General features: G+C 37.3%; 1 protein-coding gene across 12 annotated transcripts in view; it reads left to right on the plus strand.

Moving 5' to 3' along the window:
- Positions 1–22782, plus strand: part of KMT2E (lysine methyltransferase 2E (inactive)) — a 62963-nt gene that overhangs the window by 37648 nt on the left and 2533 nt on the right. For 11 of the 12 annotated variants that reach the window (XM_080345420.1, XM_080345415.1, XM_080345418.1 and 8 more), the window contains 17 exons: positions 924–1136; positions 2602–2732; positions 3804–3921; positions 4123–4232; positions 5880–6141; positions 8002–8100; positions 9836–10000; positions 10929–11237; positions 12933–13187; positions 13363–13507; positions 14234–14487; positions 14634–14690; positions 15999–16562; positions 19445–19746; positions 21561–21649; positions 21751–21870; positions 22026–22117. In XM_080345420.1, the coding sequence (XP_080201546.1) occupies positions 924–1136; positions 2602–2732; positions 3804–3921; positions 4123–4232; positions 5880–6141; positions 8002–8100; positions 9836–10000; positions 10929–11237; positions 12933–13187; positions 13363–13507; positions 14234–14487; positions 14634–14690; positions 15999–16562; positions 19445–19746; positions 21561–21649; positions 21751–21870; positions 22026–22117 (3285 nt within the window). The remainder of the gene's footprint in view (positions 1–923; positions 1137–2601; positions 2733–3803; positions 3922–4122; positions 4233–5879; positions 6142–8001; positions 8101–9835; positions 10001–10928; positions 11238–12932; positions 13188–13362; positions 13508–14233; positions 14488–14633; positions 14691–15998; positions 16563–19444; positions 19747–21560; positions 21650–21750; positions 21871–22025; positions 22118–22782) is intronic. The other variant, XM_080345421.1, reaches the window with a different exon arrangement.

A 22782-nucleotide genomic window follows, 5' to 3' on the forward strand; every position in this document is an offset into this window, starting at 1 on the left:
TGGTGTTTTTTAAGGTTCACTTGTGGTTTTTTATGGTTTTCTTAGCATCACACCTTTTGCTAATGTTGTTTGTATGTATGGTTCTCTTGATGCACAAAAGAAATGTAATCAGTAACAGGTAAATTGAATTGCTGAACTACTTGCTTGTTGTATTAATGTTTAATAGTGTCTCTGCTCAGGTGGATAGAAAAGGGAGCGTTGGCTGGCTGCTGCTGTCCGTAAGGAGCATTGCTTGGCTGCAGCCTGGCTGCTGCGTGTGAGGTCTGGAGGTACAATGGCACTTTCTTTAAAAGTGGAAGGATCTGAAGCACTGCAGAGGAAAATTGTTTAGTGAGGAACAGATAAGGGGAGAAAAATGATCTGTGTAAAGCCTGTAACATTAGGGTTGCAACCTTAATGTAGTAGGTATAGGATGAGTAAAGTTTAAGATGTAAAGTGGAAAAAAAAAAACTCAAACAGCATGACCCTGGAAGTTGAAAGGGGGAAATAAAAATTTGTATATTATAGGATGGAAGCTGGAGTTCTTTATATTTGCATATGTTCACAAAAGCTGAGTAGGCAGGGAGATCTGATCCTCCAACTCTTGCACTCATAGATTTGTTATGCAGTGCAGTTGTGGGAGGAAACTGTCAGTCTCCATTCTCATCCCACTAAAACTTATAATCCCTGTTGAAAGGGGAATGCATTCCTGAACTTGGGCAGTATTTGTGAAATTATGAAATTCCTGAAAGGGCAAATGTGGTGCTGCTGAGTTCAACTCAATGCTTTTAAGTAATGCAGAATTTTATACTGGACTTCCTAAAAAACCCAAACTTTAAATCAATGGCATGCCTTTGCCCATTCATTTTGTGTCTTGTTGTAAACTGATTGGTTTTTTTGTTTTAATATCTCATCTTGTAATATCTGGTCACTTTAATTTTTAGGGCTCAGCTCCAGAGATTGATCCTACTGACAGTTCGAACTTCGGATGGGAGACTAAAATCAAGGCATGGATGGACCGTTATGAAGAAGCAAATAATAACCAGTACAGTGAGGGTGTCCAGAGGGAGGCACAAAAAATAGCTTTGAGATTAGGAAATGGAAATGACAAAAAAGAAGTCAGCACCAGCAATCTGATTTTCAAACCTCCAGTAGAGGTAATGAATTGTACCATGTTGTGTTATTGCAGGTTGATTTTGTGCCATGACAAAGAGCCATTTAGAGTCCTTGAAAAAAAGAAAAAAAAATAAATTGTGTTTCTGTATCTTGTCTCACCAGATCTAAACACTAGAGTTTTAACTGTTTTTTCAGAGTTTGCAATTTATTTTTATACAACCTCTGTCACCCCTGGTTATGTTTACACTTGCATATCAGTTCTCCTAAAAATAGCCAAGGTGTTAGTCTGAGCCTGAACACTGGCTTGTCCTTAGACTGTCTTTTTGTGGTAGGTATAACACAGTAAACTTTGCTGGTGTTCTCTGCTCTGTGAGGAATATCAGGAGTAGTTAGAGTAGATGGAGGCTTTGAAGTAGTAACCTTTTTTTCTCTGTGGTTCTACGTTTAATTGTCCACATTTTTCTTAAGGTATAGTAAGTGTTCTGGATATTTAGGTACTCAGAATAGAATTACATTTATTATTAGTTCATGAAGGATGTTTCTGATAGTAGCTGATAATCTGATACTGGTTTTTTGTTTTTTTTTTTTTAAACTCTTATGATCCTGTAATTTCTAGTTTATGAAGAAATTGTGCAATGTCTTCTCCTGTCCTTAATATCAGTTACTTATCAGCTTAAAATCAGAGCCATATAACAGACCGTAGCATTTTGTAGCAGAAATCTTGAGGAGTAGTTACTGTAGCAGATTAATGGAAGCATCTTTGCTTCTTTTCCTCAAAGACCATCATGGCATATGGGACACCCTCCTTAGAGGAATATCCCTGCTTACAGAGCCTTTTGCCTACATAGAGGCTACTTCCTTTTTGATTGGTGATGACAGTTATGAGAGGTGTGAGTTCACTAATTGTCAGGGTATGTATTGGTTTTTAATTAAAAGGCATCCCTCCGTTTAAAGACACGGAAATAAGAAATTTGGAAGCTCTCTCAGGATTCTGTATTATTGTGTTATTTTTCTTGTTCTGTTTGTCCTTAAATGAAACATTACAGTTCCTTTTATGTTTGCATGGTTTGTTTTACTTGAAGGAATAAAAGCCTTTTCAGAAGTGCTAGAGTTAGGCAGTGGTTGGACTTGATGTTAAGAGTTTCTTCCAACCAAAGTGATTCTGTGATTCTATGAAAGTATTATGCAAAACAATGCAGCGATTTGTCCTAATAGTGGTGAGAGTTAAGTGTGCAAAGGGATATAGTACTGCAATTGTGGGAACGTGAATATGTTGGCTTTCAGCCATGTATTTGAGAACCAGGGCTAAAGCATTCCTTGAATCTAAATTCACATCTCCTTGCATTGGTATGGGAGCAGGACAGTTTGACCACATCAGTTTGGAGGTTTAATTACAAGGAGTGTTTTTCATACAGAGTTGTTTATTAATTGTGAAAGTATAATCTGCTGTTAATAATTATGGAAGGTAGAAAACAATATTTCATAATTTAACTTGTATCTTTACAGAGTTATGTGCAAAAAAACAAGAAAATTTTAAAAGCTGCCAAAGACTTGCCTCCTGATGCACTTATAATTGAATACAGAGGAAAGTTCATGCTGAGAGAACAATTTGAAGCTAACGGATACTTCTTTAAAAGGTTTGTTTACTCCAAATGTTTTAATAAGGTGACTGTTAAAATGCTGTTTTGCCAAACTCCTGCCTCAAGTACAAGTGGGTCTCAGTTAGTGGAAGTGTCTTGCATTTTACTGTTGTCTGATTAAAAATAATTGCAGCTGGAATCTGGTCTCCCCATTTTCTTCTGGATATCCTTACAGATCTGTTCAGAAGTTACTTTTTTCTCTTTCTCCCCTGGTTACAGGATTCTGCATTCTCAGATGGGTAGTTGTGCACCTTAAACCAGAGATTAGCAGGTTTTACCATTCTAAAATAATTCAGAAAGTAATGGCAAAGACATGATCTTTCTTTGTGAGAGAAATAAGTTTTAAACCTATCAGACCAAGAACTGAATTGGACACAGGTCAACTTGGGGCCATTTTAGTGCCAGGGTTGTCTAGTTGGTTAAGTTACTGAGCAATATGTGACTGCTTCCTTTATGCTGTGGATCATTTTCAATAGTGGCGTTAACTGCGTGGACACATCTACTTGGAAAATTGCAAAAGGCCTGTTGGAGAGGAGAGAACACAAAGCTTTTGCTCAGTAAAGATTGAAGGGTTCCCTGGCACTTGTAACAGCAGAACTTAAAGCGTGTCTTGGCAAAAGTATTTAGATGCCCCCTTTCCTTAGGAGGGTTGGGTGCTAGTGATACTGCAGGTGTTAGGCAGGGATGTGGAGGTGTTATTTCATTCTGGTTTTTTAGATGATTCTATGAGGCACCTAAATTTCTACCAGATCTTCATTATAGGACTTGCCATAAGGAAAGATTAAGAATCTTAACCTTGTGTATTCCATGTCTAGTGCTTGCCCTGTTACTATTCCTCCCTTTACATTCAGGGCTGTAACTCAAACATTAGGTATTCTAAGAATACATTCGGAGAATGTACCAGTTAGAATCGTTAAACTTCAATACAAATGTGTTGCTCTGAGATTAACCTACAAGTTCAGCGTATCATGCCAAACATCATGTTATAAAGCTAACTAATGCAAAGAATTAGTGATATTTAGCATCTTTAAAAATTATAAAACTCTGGTTTTCTTGTATCTTTTTCAGGCCATATCCATTTGTTTTGTTTTATTCCAAATTCCATGGGCTAGAAATGTGTGTTGATGCAAGGACTTTTGGAAATGAAGCTCGATTCATCAGGCGTTCCTGTACGCCAAATGCGGAGGTAAGCATATACATAAAGTTCAGCTAGATTTTGTTTACTTAGAAATCCCCTTCTCCTTGAGCTTCCCGACTGTTAATTTGAGCAATCTCTACAATTAATCAACTTCCATACAAGTACCTTTTGGGGCGGGGGGACGGACACTGGGAGGAAGAAAAGAAAAAAAAAAAAAGTGATAATATAATAATATTCTCTTGAATGCAGGTGAGGCATGTAATTGAAGATGGAACAATTCATCTTTATATTTATTCCATCCATAACATTCCAAAGGGAGCAGAAATTACTATAGCATTTGATTTCGATTATGGAAATTGGTAGGTATTTGAACATGCTGTTCTAAAATGCGTCTAATGCTGATTAAGTTATGTTCTGATTCAGAGTGGTTGTGTTTTTATATAGTTTTTCTGACATTTGCTTTCTTGTATGCTTTAATAAAACAGGGCTCCTTGAGCATTGTATTTACAATGAACAGTGTGTGTGTTGGCAGGGTTTCTTCTATATTCTTATTACTGAGTATCAGTTGCTAATTTCAGCAATGTTACAATTATTTATAATTTATGTGGAAAAGATACAAACTTAGATGAATATGAATAAAGATATACTATGAAAATTTGTGTATATAGGTATTCTGTAGTGTGGGGAGAGTAGAGGGAAGAAAATATAGAACTATTTGGTAATGCTCTATTTCAGAGTGCCTCTGTAGTGCAACTTCAGGAGGACAGTGTCTGTGGAATTTAGTTGTAAATCATGTTTGTTTAATATGCAATTAATAATGTTCAAATACAATGAATGCTTAGTGCCTTAGATTCTCTAAATATTTTATGTTTTCCTGTATATAACTGCTGCTACTTTGAATTGGGGAAAGCTCTAGTAAGCTTTTGCCTTTACCTGGAAGCATTGTTTTTAAATGGTAAAATAATCAGTTAATTTCCACTCATGTATGTAGGAATGGTTATTCAAGCACATCTTTGAAATCTGATGGCAAAACAGGCTTTTGAGTGAGATAATCTAGTAATGATTTCTCTTGGCTAGTAGGAAATGTTCTAGGGTGTAGGTGCTTAGTGCAGGAACACCTAGGCTAGTACTAACCTTGGAAACTGAAGCACTGAAGAGCCTGTTTCTGTATGTGCACCTGGTTGAGTCCAGAAGCAGTGCAGCTGTTTGACATTTCTCTGCCCTGAGGTACTGTTCTGTCGTCTGCTTGTAAGTCAGCTTGGGTGCAGTGCTGTGCAGATGTGCTTTCACCACTTCTGGTCTGAGCCAATTAGGTTCATGGAATATTAACTTTACCTGCATTAACTGACTTGGGTCCAGACCAGCCCATGGTGCCTTGCACTGTTAAGCGTTGTAGACATACTACATCCCTCTAATGAAGACAAGCTGAGGAATTGACTGGTTCGTAACATTTCTTACGTTTTGCTATTTATCCTGTTAAAATCATGTAGTAGTTGTGTTTAGTACCTGCAGCTGACAGCCTGTGTATGTTCGATGTGTTTGAATAACAGTTCCTACATACCCAAGTGGAATTTAGAATTGGACAAAGTGACTCTGAGTTCTCTCCAGTGTGCTTGTTTTATAAAGTGTCTGCTGTCTTTGCATAAAGCAATAACTCCATCTTCCACTTGTTTGTTATTTTCTTCAGTGTGGTGCTTATATTTTCACACAGGATATGCTCAGATTTTGGATGTCTTCTGTCTTTTAAGCCAACTACTAACCTTGAATTTAAAATAATTCCATGTGGCAAACAGCCACAAATTCTCTTCACCAGTAGATGAGATTTTTGAATTATAGCAATATTGTATGTCTTGGTGGAAACTTGAGTCAACTGCTTTTAAATGGTTGGTTTGCATCACAGCAGATGTTTAATGTGAAATGTATCAGCTTGCGTGATTTAGTGTTGAAAAGTCTCGTTGTTGTACGGCCTAATCAAAATACGCCTTCTTGCATTTAATTACTTTTAGTAAATACAAAGTGGATTGTGCTTGCCTCAAAGAAAATCCTGAATGTCCAGTTCTTAGACGTTCCGAACCTACAGAAAACATCAATACTGGATATGAAACCAGAAGGAAAAAGGGAAAAAAAGAGAAAGATGGTTCAAGAGAAAAGGAGACTCAAAACCAGAACATCACATTGGACTGTGAAGGAGCAGCCACCAAAATGAAAATTGCAGATAATAAACAGAGGAAACTCTCTCCCCTCAGGCTGTCCATTTCTAATAATCAGGTATTGACATGAAGATGATTGGAAAGAAAAGCTTTTAAATACATATACTATCCTTTTGCAGCTACTACAGGAATTTTAACAAGTCATTGCAAAGGGGGTGATAATGGATAAGCTCTTTAGAAGTTTTTGTACTGTTCTCAGTTTTCCTTAACACTTGATTGTATTTGAAGATAAGTTGATTCCCATACCAGTCTTAACTATACATTTTTCCTCTAATTTCCTTGTGGATCTCTGATGTTGCACTTTCAGGAACTCCAAGTCCATTCTGAAGTGTCTTTTTTAGTTGCTTATGTTACTCAGAAGCATAGCATTTTAAACACACAATAAGTAGCCCAGAATATCTAGTGTTGGCTGCAGCTCTGTGTAGAAGATGAAATATAATTTGGGGAGTTTAAGAGGAGGAAAGTGTGTTTTGGGGCTAAATACTGGATAATAGGTGAATAGGATGGTAAAGCTGCCTGGTAATATACCACAGTAGTCAATTTTAAAGTTGTCTTTCTTTTAATGTGTCAGTTTGAAAGAACTAGTGGGAGAGATCTTTGAGATTAATTATCAACTTAATTTTGCAGAGCAGCTATTAAATATTTAATGTGAGAAGATGGTTACCTTAGTAACTACCTTTTCTTTCTTTTGGGAGGAGAAGGTGGTGGTGATTTTTTTTTTTTTTTAATATGATGGGTTTTGATGATGATTTAGGGGCAGAGAGAAAGGAGTTATTTTGGGAAGGAGCCATGTCTAAGTTCTTTGTCTTGTAACATCACTTGGGAGTAAAGGAAATAAGGTCAAAATTAGTATATCTACCCCTGGTTTTCGTAAGATGATCATATTGTTCTTAAGCTTAATAGCTTAAAAATGCTTGGAAGTCCATAAGGCATGGCATGTAACTTAGAAATTATGATCTTCGGAGGCAACATTTAAAATTTTTTGCCTTAAGTGATTTTTTTGTGTATTTTGTTTTTAACAACTGATAACTGCCATTTGGAACTTTCTGCCGAGCTTTAACATAATAAACAGTGCTTATAAAATTTAACTTAAAACAGTAGAAATTGTGAGAAGATTAAAGCTGTTAAAATGTGTGAATAAACACATTCAGTTAATAAGCCATTCAATTAATAGCTTTTTTCCTGGGGTGAAATATATAATGCTGAGGTAATGTGAGTGCATGGGGAAACGTAAATGTATTTTTAGGACAAATGTTAAACCAAAACTTTGATCCTTTATACAAAAGGGAAATTGGATGTGGGACTAGTAAACTCTTAACTCTTCAAAGCTACTGTTCCACGTTTGTGTTTGATTGGGGTGTGGGTTTTTTTTTTTCAAAACAGTTTGTGTTTCCTCTTGGTATGGTGCTGTCATTTGATTCTGTAGTGAGAGTTTAAATGGAAAGTGTGACTTTAACAGAATATACTTTTGAGCTGAGAAGAACTTGTTTAACTGTTGAGATATCCTTTGACATTCATTCTATTTCACTAAAATAAATGTGGGATTTTAAATGGGTATATAATGTAAAAGTAATTCTTTAACTGGTTATAAAATGGCTAGATTTTCATTTGGACTCTTTTTTTTGGTGGGTTGGGGAGTGTGTGGGGGACTCCAAAATGTCAAGAATATTAGTATACTAAAGAAAAATGTATTGTATTGAAGTTCAGAATAGGAAGTATTTAGCCACATGATTGTATTTACAAGTTCATACAAAGATACAAGAGGATAATAAGGTTTTTTTAGGTTTTTGTCTTGATCTGTTGGCTTGGTTACTTTTGATGTAGTGACCTGAGGGTTCTTACTTCCATGTAGCTTTTAGTTTTCCCTAGTTTGCAAGTGTAGTAGAGCTTCTGTAAAGCGGTCATTTCCATCTTTCAGGAGCCAGATTTTATTGATGATATAGAAGAAAAAACTCCTATTAGCAATGAAGTAGAAATGGAATCAGAGGAGCAGATTGCAGAAAGGAAAAGGAAGATGGTAAGTTGGGAAGCAAGTAGCTGCCTAAAGCCATCGCTAACGCTTAGTGACACCTGCTCTTCCCTTGCTAATTGCTGCCTTTTTGTAGGCTTGTAGCATCTAGGTATATATGAAGTCAGATCCTTAGATGAATCTCAACTTAAAATGCAAGACTTGCTATCTGAGAGCATTTCATCTAGCTTGATCATTGCTTTCTGACAAACTGCTTGTATCTTCAAATGTATATAATGTTCTGTTGTCTTCAAAAGAGGCATCATAGAAATCATCTAGAGTTTTTTTTCTTCGCTCTTCAGTATTGCATGTTGTTTTTAATGGCCATTTTATAGATGGTATTGGGAGTCAGGTTTTTTACCTAATTATTTTTTTGTGTTCCAACTTACAAAGCCTCAGAAATCCTAGTTTTCAGAGGTTGGTAAACATTTTTTTTTAAATCCGGCATTTAAAAAGATGCTTTGATTGTGGGGCATTCAGAATGTGAGAGTCTTGAAATTAGTAGGTAAAATCTTGGTTAAGTTGCATAATGAAATACCAGTATTTGGAACTTTAGTTTTATTGTCATTGCTTATAGAACTTCTGGTAAGTGGAGTTCAAGGTGGCATCAAAGCTGTTTGCAGTTTTGACCTTAAAAAAAAAAAAGGGAGGGGGCGTGGGGCTATACGTTCCTTTTGGTCAGTATTTCCTACAACTCTTGTCCGCAGTAAAATTGATGAGACTTGTGTATTAGACATCAGAAAGCAAAATCTACTAAAAATGTATATTTTAATACAAAACAGTGTCTCGTCATACTACTATTTTTTTTTTTTGACACTTTACATTTTAGTCTTACTGAAGTGGAGCTCTCTGTGCAACTTAGGGGCAGCAGAGCTGCTGTAGTGATTAGAGGTGTCATGATTACTCCAGCTCCAGTATGAGGACTGCAAATTACTGCAAGTTTGCCTTACGTTTACCAAGCAAACAGGGGCAGGTTCAGTGACAAAACAAAATATAATTTTTTCACTCACTCATATGAGCAATATACTTGTGGGTGTTCTTCTTTCTTTGCTATAAACACATTGTTGCTACCAATGCACTGTTGGGCTACAGGCCTTTATTAAAAAAAAAAAAAAAGTAATAGAAACCCCAAATTCTGCCTTTTCTGTATTGTCTTAAGCAGATTTCTTTGTGGATCAAGATGTCTGTGTAGCACTAGGACCTGAATTACAGATAGACAAAAAGTACAGCTTCTCTGTGTGACCTAGTGTTATCTTATAATGATTCTTGGATGTTGATTGTATGTTTTGATATAGTTCATGACACTTGGAAAATGTGGTCAGAGGGTAGTGGAGCTTTCTGTTGTTTCATACATGTATTAGCGTTTCATATCTTTCTGGTCACTAGTGTTTCATTGATTTTAAATACTATATATGCAAGTAAGTAGCTCAGAGCTACGTGTTCTTTTTATGCTCTTAGGCTAGTGGTTTACTATATTTTTAGCGTATTCCTGAATCCAAAGCAGGACTCTCGTCCTGTTTGTCAGGGGTGGTATGAATGCAAGCCTTTCTTCAGAAGTCTGTAATGATACCAGTCATTGTAACATCTCCTTTTCCTCTGAGCTTTTGCTGAAATTGATCTGCATGTCAACATACACTGAATGTGTTCTGAAGTACTTAAAAAAAAAAGTTAAAAAAAAGTATTTATTTACATATGTGAAAGATTATGACTGAAACTTGATCATGATTATTATTAAATCCATCAGACAAGAGAAGAACGGAAAATGGAAGCTATCCTGCAAGCTTTTGCCAGACTAGAAAAAAGAGAAAAAAGAAGAGAACAGGCTTTGGAAAGAATCAGCACAGCAAAAACTGAGGTTAAATCAGAATGCAAGGAAGCACAGATTCTCAATGATGCTGAATTTATTCAGGTAGTTGTCTGGAAGTTTTAAAGCTGGATTTTAACATGGCATATTTTATCAGTTTAGATGTTGAGCTGTACTTTGAGATTTATGTAACATATCTGACCAAATAGTTCTGACATTATATTGGCTCCTGATTTTTTTTTAAGAAAATACGTATAGAAATCATTTATGAAGACTTAGTTACATTAGTTTACTCAAATGTGCACGCACACCAGCTGTATGATTTAGTCTCTATTTGAAATTCAGGATGAGAGAGAGATGTTTACCAGTGCTGACTTGAACCCTAGGAGATGGCTTTCCTTAGGCACCTTCAAATTACTTTTGCAGCGGGCTATTCAGGAACAGATTATAATCCTATATTTTTTTTTAAAGGAAAGGAGTTATTAAGGTGTAGTTTGTTTGGAATTCTTGTAGATGATACTTAATGTTTCATAAAAATTTTTTTACTCTGTTGCTGGATCCTAGTATGCTTCTTACATTGCAAATACTCTACAGATTCTCAGTTCAGGTTGTTTCCCTGTGTGATATATGTCAGCATGCTGTTAAATACCTTTTGTGACACTTAGTAAACTATAAATTGCAAAAAGGACATTGAACTGAAAGACATCATGATGTAAGCAGCTAATTTCTAGCTTATGGGTGAATGAACATGGTATTTGGCAATTCTTACACAAATCTCTACTGATCTGACCAGTGACTGGTGTGCGTGAATATTCTGCCAATGATACATCAGGTGCTTGAGAGGAAAATACAGGAAATCTTGTGTTTTGTCTTGAAGGATAGAGATATTATCTCTGAAGTATTTTAGTTCTAACAAAAATGAGAGAGGGGCTTTTTGGACCTGTAAAAGAAGGGGAACTGACATCTTGTTTTAAGAAAGGTGCATAGCTTTATGCGTGTGGGATCTGTTTACTAGAATTTTATTTTGTACCAGGAACCAGCAAAAGAAGAAACTGCCACCAAGCCTACCCCAGCCAAAGTGAACAGAGCTAAACAGAGAAAAAGCTTCTCACGCAGTAGAACTCACATTGGACAGCAACGTAGACGACACAGAACTGTCAGCATGTGTTCAGATATCCAGCCGTCTTCTCCTGATGTGGAAGTAACTTCACAACATAATGAAACTGAGAATGCTGCACTGGTAGCTGAGCCTGAAACAGAAACTGTTGTTACAGAAATGGTTACTGAAACAGAAGTTCCAGCACTTAATAAATGCCCTACTAAGTATCCTAAAACAAAGAAGGTATGTCTCTTAAGGGATGGGGAGATGGACTTCAGCATAGATGTAAAGAAGTATAGACTGCTAAATAAATTTGCAACTATAGATTAAAAAAAAAAGTTGACTCGTGTTTGAAAATCACATAGCCGCTCACTGGTGGTAAATTAAGAGATCTTAACAATTATGTGTAACAGCTTTTGGTAGAAGTTACTTTGGATTTTGAGAGACTTCCAAAATAGATCTTTCAGAACAATTTTGGAACAAATGTTTTCCAAGGGAAGTACTTTCTAAATGGACTAGAATAATATACATAAGCAAGACAATTTAAAAGGCAAACAAAACAGATGTGCTTTTGCTTACTTTATTTATCATATGCTTTAGAAAGTCTGTCTGCTACCATTAAATACTATCTTGAAGGATATACACAATATTTAAAGACAGTGGGGAAAAAAACTTAAACCTGCAAATGTGAAAAAAACAGTAAAACTTTCTGCTTTAAAATTCTATAGACTGCATTAAAAAGTTACTTTTTTCAGCATGCTTTACAAGTTCTGCAGATTTTATTTGGTGGAGGGAAAGGGGGGGGAAGTTGTAAGCTGAAACTTCTTGTTGAATGATGACAATTTTCTGATGGTTTTGTCTTAAACTACCAAACATACTTTTATGGGATTTTGTAGGGTTTTGTGTGTGTGGTGGTGTTTTGTTTTGTTTTAAGGTACCTGAGTCATCCTCTAACTTTTCTTAATGCATCACTATTAAATTCTTGTCAGAGGGGAGGCTAGAGTCTGTTTACTTCTTCTCATATTGCATAGTAAAAAAGGAAGGTATCTGAGAAGTCTGAATCTTACTACACTTTTGCTGTTTCATAGTATTAAGGCTAAATGTCTGTGAAATGTCTCATAGCACTGTACCCTAAGTGAAGAGAAAGTCCTGTTTTAAAAATTAGTTAAATATAAATAAGTTTGTAAAAGATGAGCAACTTAAATGTATTATGATAATCTGTGTTAAAGCCTTAATATAATAATGTTTAATGTGCTGTTTCTGTGCATCCTTAACTTTGTTGAACCATTGTAAAATTTAGGAAGTTAGTCTGTTAATAGGAACTAAAATCCCCTGGCACATTTTTTCTAAAACACTGAAGTAGTAAGGAAAGAATACCCTTTTTTGACAGGTGTACTTAGGAAACGTGTTGTAATTCAGTATAGCTACAAAAGTGAAGAATGTTCAAGGTGTGTGCATGATGTTGACTGAAGCCCAGTCTTTAATGATAGGGAAACCTGATGAGGAATGTACTTTTTTTCTGTTAATGTTATGCTATTTTGCTTCAGCTTAGGTGCTCAAGCACGAGTTTAAAATTTGTCTTGGAATTCTGTTATTAAATTCACGTCATAAGTACAGTTGATCTGGGCATTTGTATAGTATGTTCAGTGAGAATTAAATACGAAATAACTAAATGTTAATTAAAAAAAAATAATAAAACTCAAAATCCCCAAAACTTCCGTAGGTAGAGCAAATCTGTATGGATTTCTTCTGTTGTCCCCATTATCTTGCTAAAATTTTACTCATTCTTACCCTGGGTATTCTTGAACTTGCAGCCTGGAAACTAACTGTTTTCTGGTTTGTGTAACCATTGACTAAGTGAATAATTAGCCTAAGAAATTTCTAAAAACCACTAATAAACACACTCACAAAACAATTTTTTTTTCTCTCTCTGTTCAGCACTTGGTCAGTGAATGGTTAAGTGAAAAGAGTGATAAAACAGGGAAGCCTACAGACAGCGTATCAGAAAGGCCTCTGCGCATAACTACCGACCCTGAAGTTCTGGCTACTCAACTGAACTCTTTACCAGGTCTCACTTACAGTCCACATGTATATTCAACTCCAAAGCACTATATTCGTTTTACTTCACCATTCCTTTCAGAAAAGAGGAGGAAAAAAGAACCTGTGGAAAACATTACTGGCTCTTGTAAGAAGGTAATGCTTCCCTTCGGTATGGTTTCCCATCCCATATTAAGTAGAAGTCTTTATTTGCTAGCATGAATTCAGGCAGAAAAAAGCTGGTTGGCCAAACCAATTCTGTCACCTGTAACGTGTTTTGAAATGTCTCATTAAACTGTTACATCACTGATCTGAATTTGTTTTATTACAGCGTTGGTTGAAGCAGGCTTTGGAAGAAGAAAATTCCACAATGATTGGTAGATTTAATTCACCATCACAAGAGAGATCTAGAAGTCCAGCCATCAATGGTGAAAATAAAAGTCCTTTATTACTGAATGACAGCTGTTCCTTAACAGGTGAAGAGGCTTTTACTGATAACAGTACTTAAGAGCTGGGTCATAGTAGTTAAATGTGGAGGACTGTGGTTTTCAAAGTGTTGAGTTAGTGAAAATTCCAGGTATATTTGCACTGTTTCCTCATATGTGGTTTGAAACAAATGCTTAGCTGCATAGTGGTTGGGATTTTTTCCCCCATTAATGTATAAGTAATATTACTAGATAAGTAACCACCATAATCTCATAGTGTTTACAGTCAGCAAAAGACTAACACTTATTTTACATGCTGTTCTATATTCAGAATTCCTGTTAAATTCAGTGGGCCTGTGTTGCACGCAGAGGAAAAGCTGTGTAATCTTTTACGCATAATACAGAATAGGAACATGCTAAAAACTAAACACACTTCTGCAACGATGTGGAGTGTATCAAATGATTCCGTGTATGCTCCTGAACTTGGAATTCCCACTTCTTAGCTGAACAGTCCTAAAAATGCATAAAGGTTGACTTTCTCTTTTATGGAAACTCAAGGAATTCTTCCCATCATCCTAGCACAAAAATTTCAGTTACTGCTATGTCTGTAAGGCTGTTAAAGAGTTGGTTCTTCAGGAAGCCTGCCCTTAAGAGATTTTTGGAATCTTACTATTTTTTTTTTTGGTGCAGTTCTTAATTTTGTTACAGAAATCACAGTTGTTTAAGTGCTTTATGTATCTAGATCTCTGCTATCTGTTTTCTAATTTTAACACACAGATCTAACCACGCCACTAAAAAAACGAAGGCTGTATCAGCTGTTGGAGTCTGCGTTCTCAGAAACCTCCACGCCTACTCCCTCTCCGTATGCCACACCAACTCATGCCGACATCACTGCCTCCGAGACATCCTTGTTTGCTACTCCTCCTAGGGGGAAAACAGAAGATGAAGCTTGTAGAAATGGTTACAAACCCATATATTCGCCAGTTACTCCTGTAACTCCATGTATACATGGAAATACCATGCACTTTGAGGTGAGATTTATAATGAATTTCAGTGTGTTCAGGGAATGTGTGTATGCATTCTAGTGTAAATCAGTATTTGTTCTCCTGATACAAGGGGATGGTTTGTGTTTCTCCAGGCTAAAAAAGAAACTGACTTGCAATTTCTTCTTGTTTAGAATATTTCCTCACCTGACAGTTCTCCAGAAATAAAGAGGCGAGCTTACAGTCAAGAGGTAAGGATCTTTGCCAAAAACTGCAAATAGTACTGTGGTTGCACCTGTATGGCTGCACCATTCCCAGAACATAAAGAGGGACTTCCCTACGGGTTTTATTTGCATATTGCTGTCTATTTCCACTTTACCTTTTCTATTTTAAACTGGTTTCTCTATCCTCTTTTCTGCATCACTTCAAAACCCCGATTCCTGTCACGGAAAGGCGTAACTACCGTGATTTATAAATAAGAACAGAAAAATAACACTTGGGCTTTTCAGGCTGTGCTCAGATGTAAATTAACATTTCTCCTTGTTACCGGTGTCTCTTAATTGTTTCTGTTGAGCCTAATTATGCTCAGAGCACCAGAGCAGAGCAGGAAGGTAACGAAAGGGTTTAGGCGGGTGAGTGCCGGTGGTGGGCCGCTAGGGGGCAGCGTGGCGCTGGAGGGACCCGCTGCCCGCCGCGGGGGGGGACACACGACACCAGGGTGTGGGGAGGTACAAAACATTCAGCAGCTTTTGCCAGTGGGGTCCTTCACGGCCAGTCATGTAAATGAGTGATCCAGACACTCTGAGAGTTAAACATGTATGTGGGGTTTTTTTTGGTCAAAATCATAACAAAATTTTTCATACAATTGTAGCTGTTGACTGAATTTAACAATTCCTTCTAAACTACAGTAATTGAATTTCAGTGTTTGACTCAAAAAGAGAGGTTTTACTTAGAAGCTTTTGCTTTGTAATACAAATAATTTTGAAAGGATTCATGAAAACCTTGAAACGTGTTGATTTAGAATAGCAACTTCCAACCATGGAAGTGCTGTGCTGTGGTTTTATGGTTAATACAGTTTTAAGAAGTAGAAAAGTCAGTTTCTGTAACTTAAGAGGTTTTGTTTCCCTTTACAGAATATGTTTTTTAAATTGTCTTAAAATCCTAATGTCTTAGAAAAGCATGCTTTGCTTTTATTTCATTTGTGAAATGTTTTGACACCGAGGATCCATTTGGTGTTGAATTGAAACGAGTGCTTTGTAACGTCCTGGCTGGGGACTTGCTTCTGTTAAAGCTCCTCCCCTTCTTCTGCCTGTCATAAACCAGCCTGGCATTTAAAGTTTATTCTGACCTCAGTTAATGTGCATTTTATTAAAATCCTTTCACCTAAAACATGGCAGTAGTAGAAATAAGTGTCTGGCTGTAGAACTGTTTCTTAAAAACAGATAAAGTTGTAGAACTGGAAGGCCTGTAATCCCACTTAGAGGCACAACTGAATGTCAGAATAGTTGCCATTTTGTTGCAGTATGGAAAAATAGCTGACATGCTTTTTCTTCACACAGGGATATGACAGAGCATCAATACTAGCACTGAATTCTTTCAGAAATTCCAACCTGACAGAAATGGGCCTGCAAGAAATAAAGACTATTGGATATTCCAGCCCAAGGAACAGGACTGATGTCACACGGCAGTGCACTGGAGAAATGGAATCTGTGTCAGACCTCCAGCTGGGACTCGAAGTAATTGAGCAAAGTGCACTGCATAAAAACCTGGAAGCCCCAACACATGATAGGACTGATTCAAACAGCCAATTAGAAACTGCTCATTGTGGACGGGGCACAATTTATTCTTCCTGGGTAAAAAGTCCCGACAGGACAGGTGTAAATTTCTCAATGAATTCTAATTTGAGGGACTTGACCCCTTCACATCAGTTGGAGGTAGGAGGTGGATTCAGAATAAGCGAGTCAAAGTGCCTGATTCAAGACGATGCTAGAGGCATGTTCATGGAAGCATCTGTTTTTTGTACTTCAGAAGATGGAACTGCATCTGGCTTTGGAAGAACTGTCAATAACGACAACTTGATGGATGGAAATTGCACACCCCAGAATCCTCCACAAAAGAAAAAGGTTATCATTTTAAGAGTCATTTTGGTCTGTCTCACATAGTCTGCTAATGATATTTCTATAATGGAAAAGTCAGAATATAATAAAAAACAACCAGATGGCTTATCTTTAGATACTACCATGTAGGAGACATTATTCAGAGGAAATAGTGAAGAACAAAGAGTAAAGTTGCATACACCCATTAGTGAATTTGTTTTTTCCACGTAACAGAAACAAATTCACTTTTGTTTCCTATGAGTCTTAAATGAATTGCTCAATAAATAATTGCTTTTCAGATTTGAAAATGGTTGCTTATGCCACCAAGTATTTCAATAGTCTATTATATATAGCAGTATCATAGAAAAGATACACTGTGAACATTATGAATTACTACAAGAAATTGCACTAACAGATTTATGATGCTGAGACTTTAAAATTCCAGTTTTTATATACTTAAGGTGCCTTGATTTGACTGTTAGAACTGCAAAGAAATCCTTAGTTTCAGGAAATCTTTTTCTTGGCTTAATTTCTTTTATTATAAAATACTGTGTGTGAAAAATAAGCACAGTCTAAATTTGCTACTCTGGCGAAACAGTTCTTGTAGGTAAGTTGTGTGGTCATGGGCAACTCAAACCAAAATTGAAAGTTACCCATGTCACTGTCTTTGGCTGCACTTTGCTGTCAGGTTCAACTCTTTTGCTCCTCACAGAAAGGGTGACAGACACAGAAGGCAACAGTCTCGGATGCATCAACTTGCCAGTTCTGTCTCGTAACAAGTGGTAGTAATCTTTCTTGGTTGAAAGATGTGATTTATTTTCTTTATGGAAGTAACGATCAGGGGGTAGGGCATATTCTGTGCATGTATCTGTGTGCACAATAAGGGTTTGGTTTTTTGGCTCCATGGCACCCCCCCTATACACGCTGCCTCCCCTGTGCCTTGGGGCATCGTCCTGCTAGGAGCACTCGTGGTTCTTCCTGCCAGGAGCATGCATGGTTCTTCCTTCCAAAGTTCAGACTTCAAACCAAGATGTAACTGAAGCAAGATAGTAGGAGCTCTGTTCTCACCTTTCTTTTCTTACCTGGTCCTGACCCTGGGAATTTTACAGATCACACACATGTTACTGTAGCACTGCTGGTTTGGCACAACCAGAAAAAAAAAAAACACAACCCCCCCTCCCCCCAAAAAGCCAACCAAACAAAAAAACATGAAGCCAAAATGTGTGTAGCTTCACATTTTTTTTTGTCTGAAAGTTATATTAATTTATGCTCTAATCACAGAAAAATCAGAGAAAATTGTTTGTTCCTCTGAAAGAACGGGGTTTTTGGCTTTCCCAGGACACAAAACCAACTTATTACAGTGTGAAAAAGGGGCTGGGAAAGTCTCACCTAAGGAAAAGGTGAGAATTCAGGAATTTTGTAGGAGAATAATAGAAGCCTTTCCTTAGGATCACAGAAGACAGGAGTGTCCTTATACAGTTGTTAAAGGAAGTTTTTTTTCATATTTTGACATTTCTGTGGGCATTTGCTCCTCTGTTTTGTCTCAACATTGTACAAATTCATCCCATTTCAATATGGTCCTGTATGTAGTGGCCACACTGCATAGATTTGATCCATTCTTAATCCTTAAGCTTTCTTTAAAGCAATATTCTTCATGGGATCTCATGTGGAAATAATGTAAATTATTTCAAAGCAAGATCAGTTCTTAAACAAAACTTCATTTGATAAAAAAATAAGACTGAGTTCTTAACCTAAACTTTATTTTATGAAAATTCAAATACTTAAAACTGTTCTTACCCTGATATAGAAATGAGTCTTTAATGAACAGAACTGTTTGAAAACAGGCAAAACCCCTTAGGACTGCAAACAGAGCAGACTGCCTTCGTTTTTCTCTTGGTAGAAACAGCTGTGAGCTTGTATTGAGGACTAAGGCAGTTAAACAGGAATTTTTTTTCATTATTGCACATCGTTTGTTGTTTTGGATGCTGTACAGGTCAGAGTGGGTTGCTGATAACTAGGAGAAAAGATACAAAGACGTTAAATGTCATTTGTACCAAATTAGTTTCCTTACTGAATAAAGTAGGTCTGAAATATTTCAGCTTTCTGCTTCAAATCTCGAAGGGTATGTAGTGAAAACATTTCATAAGTTATTTTTCTCACTGAAGCTAACTTACTAACATTTAAGCTGTTTTCTATGGAAGCTTCTGTGTACTGATTTTATATGGATATACATATATATACACATGTCTATAAAGTAGATACCACTTTTCCCTTCATGTGTCATCATTTTTGCTAATGAACTTTACTTGGAATTTAGCATTAAAATGTGTTCTTAATCAGTCTCTTAGAGTGAATACACAAATTCAAATAAACTGGGAAAAGAAAGCTAAATTGCAGATTCTATAGATTAAGAAAAATGTATGAAGAGCTTAGAGAATCCTTTGATTGATACAGTAGAGTGAAGCAGAAGAATGGTTGGTTTTCCTTATGAGGGCATCAGACTGAGAGCAGGATGTGACAGCTCCTGAAATGAGCTGTACTGGATGAGCGCGCTCTTACTAATGCTGCAGTTCTAGGAAAAACTGCACTGTCTTGTAGCATCAGCCAACAGTGTGACTTCAGCAGCCAACCTCTTGCCGACCTGCATCATCCTCTGCTTCTTCCCCGAGGCAAAACACACGCTCCTTCTCTTGGCAGGACTTTTCCTTACATCACCCCCACAGTCATTAGTTGCTCAGTAACCTGTAAATTCACTGCAGATACAGTAAGATATCTTCAGTTGATCTATCCCTGTTTTCTTACGGAAGCAGGTGAATTGTGTGTCTTATTGAAATAATACATTTAATCAGAAGTGTCAGGAAACAGGTAAACTTCCCTTCTAATGTTTGGGTTTGTTTTTTTCTCCCTAGGTATCCTTATTAGAATACCGTAAGAGACAACGAGAAGCTAGGAAAAGTGGCTCAAAGACAGAAAACTTCCCCCTGGTTACTGTATCTCCTCATGCTGCTGGTGGAGGAAACACAAGTAATAACAATGGTGCTAACGATGGGTTTAACAACAGTGGTGAGAATGGGGAACAAACGGAGAACGCTGCAAGCCTCCCTGTACCACTGCCAACTGCTGCTTACAGTGCAGCTCCAGAAGACACTGGCAACAACTGTGCAATGAAGGAATCTTCTTCCAGTGAGAAGAATGAACCAGAAGTTCAGTGGTAAGCTGTGAAACTAGAGGACTGATGTGCTGAGGAATTATTTACTTAATTCTAAGTCTTTTCTATTTGAAATCTTGTTTTCATTGATAAAGGTGCAGATTACTGCTGAAAGGCACCTTTCAGATTAGCAAAGGGTCATCTTACCTAGTTCCTCAGAAAGCTAGCAGAAAACTCATAAAGAATTACGGGAAGTTACCCATGAGATACTGTTTAACTTATTTTCATTCTGCTTTGCTTTTTTAATTTTGTAAGAGTAAAATAGGCATTGGTTTGAGCAATATAAGTTGCCTAGTTCTATAGATTATAAAATTGCAGAGGTAAGTGCAGTTGTCCCTCTGTAGCGAACGGCATGGATGAGCAGGGGTGCTCCTCGCACCATGGCACGAATTGGGCTGTCTGTGCCCATGCCAGGTGCGGGGCTGAGGGAGCAGCAGGAGGATGGCGAGGGTGCTGTGACAGCCCAGGTTTGAGTCCGATTCTCAGCAAGACTGTGGCTCTGCACCTGGCTCCTTTGATCTCCACTGCTTTGAGCACTGAGGAGAATATTTTTCATCTTAACGGTTTCCCAAGTATACTGTAGGGAAGAGGTGTGAAACAAGAGAATATTGATTAGCATTGATTAGCTTTTGATTAGCATTGATTAGCTTTTGATTAGCAAAAGCTTCTAGAAGACTTTAGGAAGTCTGTTTTTCAGCAACTTGCTGGAACGCGTTTTGTGGTGTTTGCTGTTAAGGCTTAAGTGCGATGTGCAGGGCTGCACGCAGGCTGCTGAACGGTCCTTCTGCTTCGTTGTTTATGATTGTTAAATGGTTCCCCTGTGGACAGACTATATGCTCTGTTGGATGCCATACCAGATACTCCCAACAACCAAAAAACCTGGGGAGAGATAGTGTGAAGGGGGTAGGATAGAATGGCTTCAGTTTGTATAATCATCGCACAACATTTTCTAGTACATTTTTGGTAGCTGTCTCCAAATTGTTAATTAGCACAAAATAAACCTGCAGATGATCTTTGTGCTGTAGTGAAGGCCTAACAGTGTTGGGTTGAATGTAGGCTGAGGAGCTGAACATCCTTCTGCTAGGATGCTCCAGCTATCCTAGAATAGAAGGATTTTGTAGAGCCAGTTGAAGGGAGAACATGAGTGCAGACTTCAGAATTTCACAGAAAAGGGGCTGTGAGTTGTACTATAGTGTAAGTGAAGAATGTAGAAAACAGACGAAAAAAGGAAGAATTTATTAAGTTTTTGCAGTAATGCTGCAGAAAGCACCAAAATTTATTTTAGTACAACAGTTTTGTAAAGTAATGCCGTATGTTCTTGCCTGAAGGAAAAATTGCGTTTTGTACTGTCAGTTTCATTTTTGATCAGTTGTGATTGTCAGATGTAATTGATTATAAGACAAAAGATAGGTCTGTCATGTCATACCCACTATCTGGCAAGTAGAAGCCTAAACAGAGATACATGTCTAGTTGTGGAGTATTTACAATTGTGGATCCACTATTACGAGCAAATTCCTTTTTTGATTTGTCAGTTGTTTAGAAAAATTAAAAACCCCACAGATACACAGATGTTGTTTCCATATTAAGAGGAGTTGTTAATTCTTAGAGTGTAACAAGGCTGCAGGAAATCTGTATATTTTCAGGAGAAAACAGACACAAAATAACAAATGGCATTCCTTATGTATAGCCAGTTATTTGGCTCTCACACGCAATCAACATTGTCAGCTTTATCTGACCCAGTGTTTGCACGTACGTTTCCTAAATTGGGTCAGTGGGAGTACATCCTCTTACATGCAAAACGTGCTGCTCTCTTCCAGGACTGCATCAACCTCTGTGGAACAAGTGAGAGAACGAAGTTATCAGCGAGCTTTACTTCTCAGTGATCATAGGAAAGACAAGGACAGTGGTGAGTTGCTTTATCACACGGAAGGCAGATACATCTAACCAGTTCCCCCGTGGCAGTCTGTAATCATTCTAATACTGTGTTTGGGTCTGCTTCGTCTGTAGGGGGAGAATCACCCTGTAGCCCATGCTCACCGTCTCATGTTCAGTCTCCACCTTCATCTCATTCAAATCTCATTTCCCAGTTGCAGCTTAAGGTCCCTTCTTTCACTGAATTTATGGAAGGTCAGTAAGCAGATGACCTCATATGACACTTGACCTATTGAATAGTCACTTACAACAACTTTATATTTGACTTTTAAAAGAGCCATTAAAGTGCTTAGTGATCTCTGCAAGACCGTTTTCCCACTTTTATATGTATCTCTGCTTTATATCTATAGAGCCTGATCCTGAAAATCCAGAGCCTACTTCTGAGTGTCCGTCCCCAGATAGTTCACAAAAGACTTGCAAGAGTCCTTCAAAAGCAAGCAAGGTAAAGCTCAGTGTATGCAGGCGCATGTGGGCTCGTGCACGTTGTAGAATATGCATTCATCTCTGATTTATCTAAAAAAGTGTTGATCTCATTACTTACTTTTACATCAACATTTATACACATAACCTTCCTGTGCAATAATTTATCATAGGTAAACATTTGTGAGAATATTTGTGGTAGTCCATACATGCTAGAAAATTTGGTTAGTGTTCTGTTGTTTCAGTAGCTATACCTGTTTACATATGATCTTGCATTCTGTAGACACAGAAGAGATTGTATCAGTGGATTCAGTATCAGTGCAGTTCTGCCGGTTGAATGCTGAAGAACAGGCGGGTGGAACTGACAGTAGTAATGTGATTGACATACTTCTGAACAAGAGTTTGCTCTTGCTGTGTCAGGGCTTGGCTCTGTTGGTCAGGCACTGATATGGAGAAGGATGATGAGTAGCTGCTTGTACAGTATTAAATGAAGTAATTCAGCTTGTAACATTTAGTATGCTTGCTTGCACACTGTGCCAGTTTAAAAGTGTTAAATCACTCTAAAAAATGGCTTTATTTTTGTAAATGGTCTTGTCTGGAATTATTTCTTTTATACTTAGAAATCTAAAACTTGAACAGATCTGACTTGGACCTGATGGGTCATGTTTCTGTTACTGCTTTAAAATA

Source organism: Nesoenas mayeri, assembly GCF_963082525.1.
Source record: "Nesoenas mayeri genome assembly, chromosome: 1".
Taxonomy (NCBI): Eukaryota; Metazoa; Chordata; class Aves; order Columbiformes; family Columbidae; genus Nesoenas; species Nesoenas mayeri.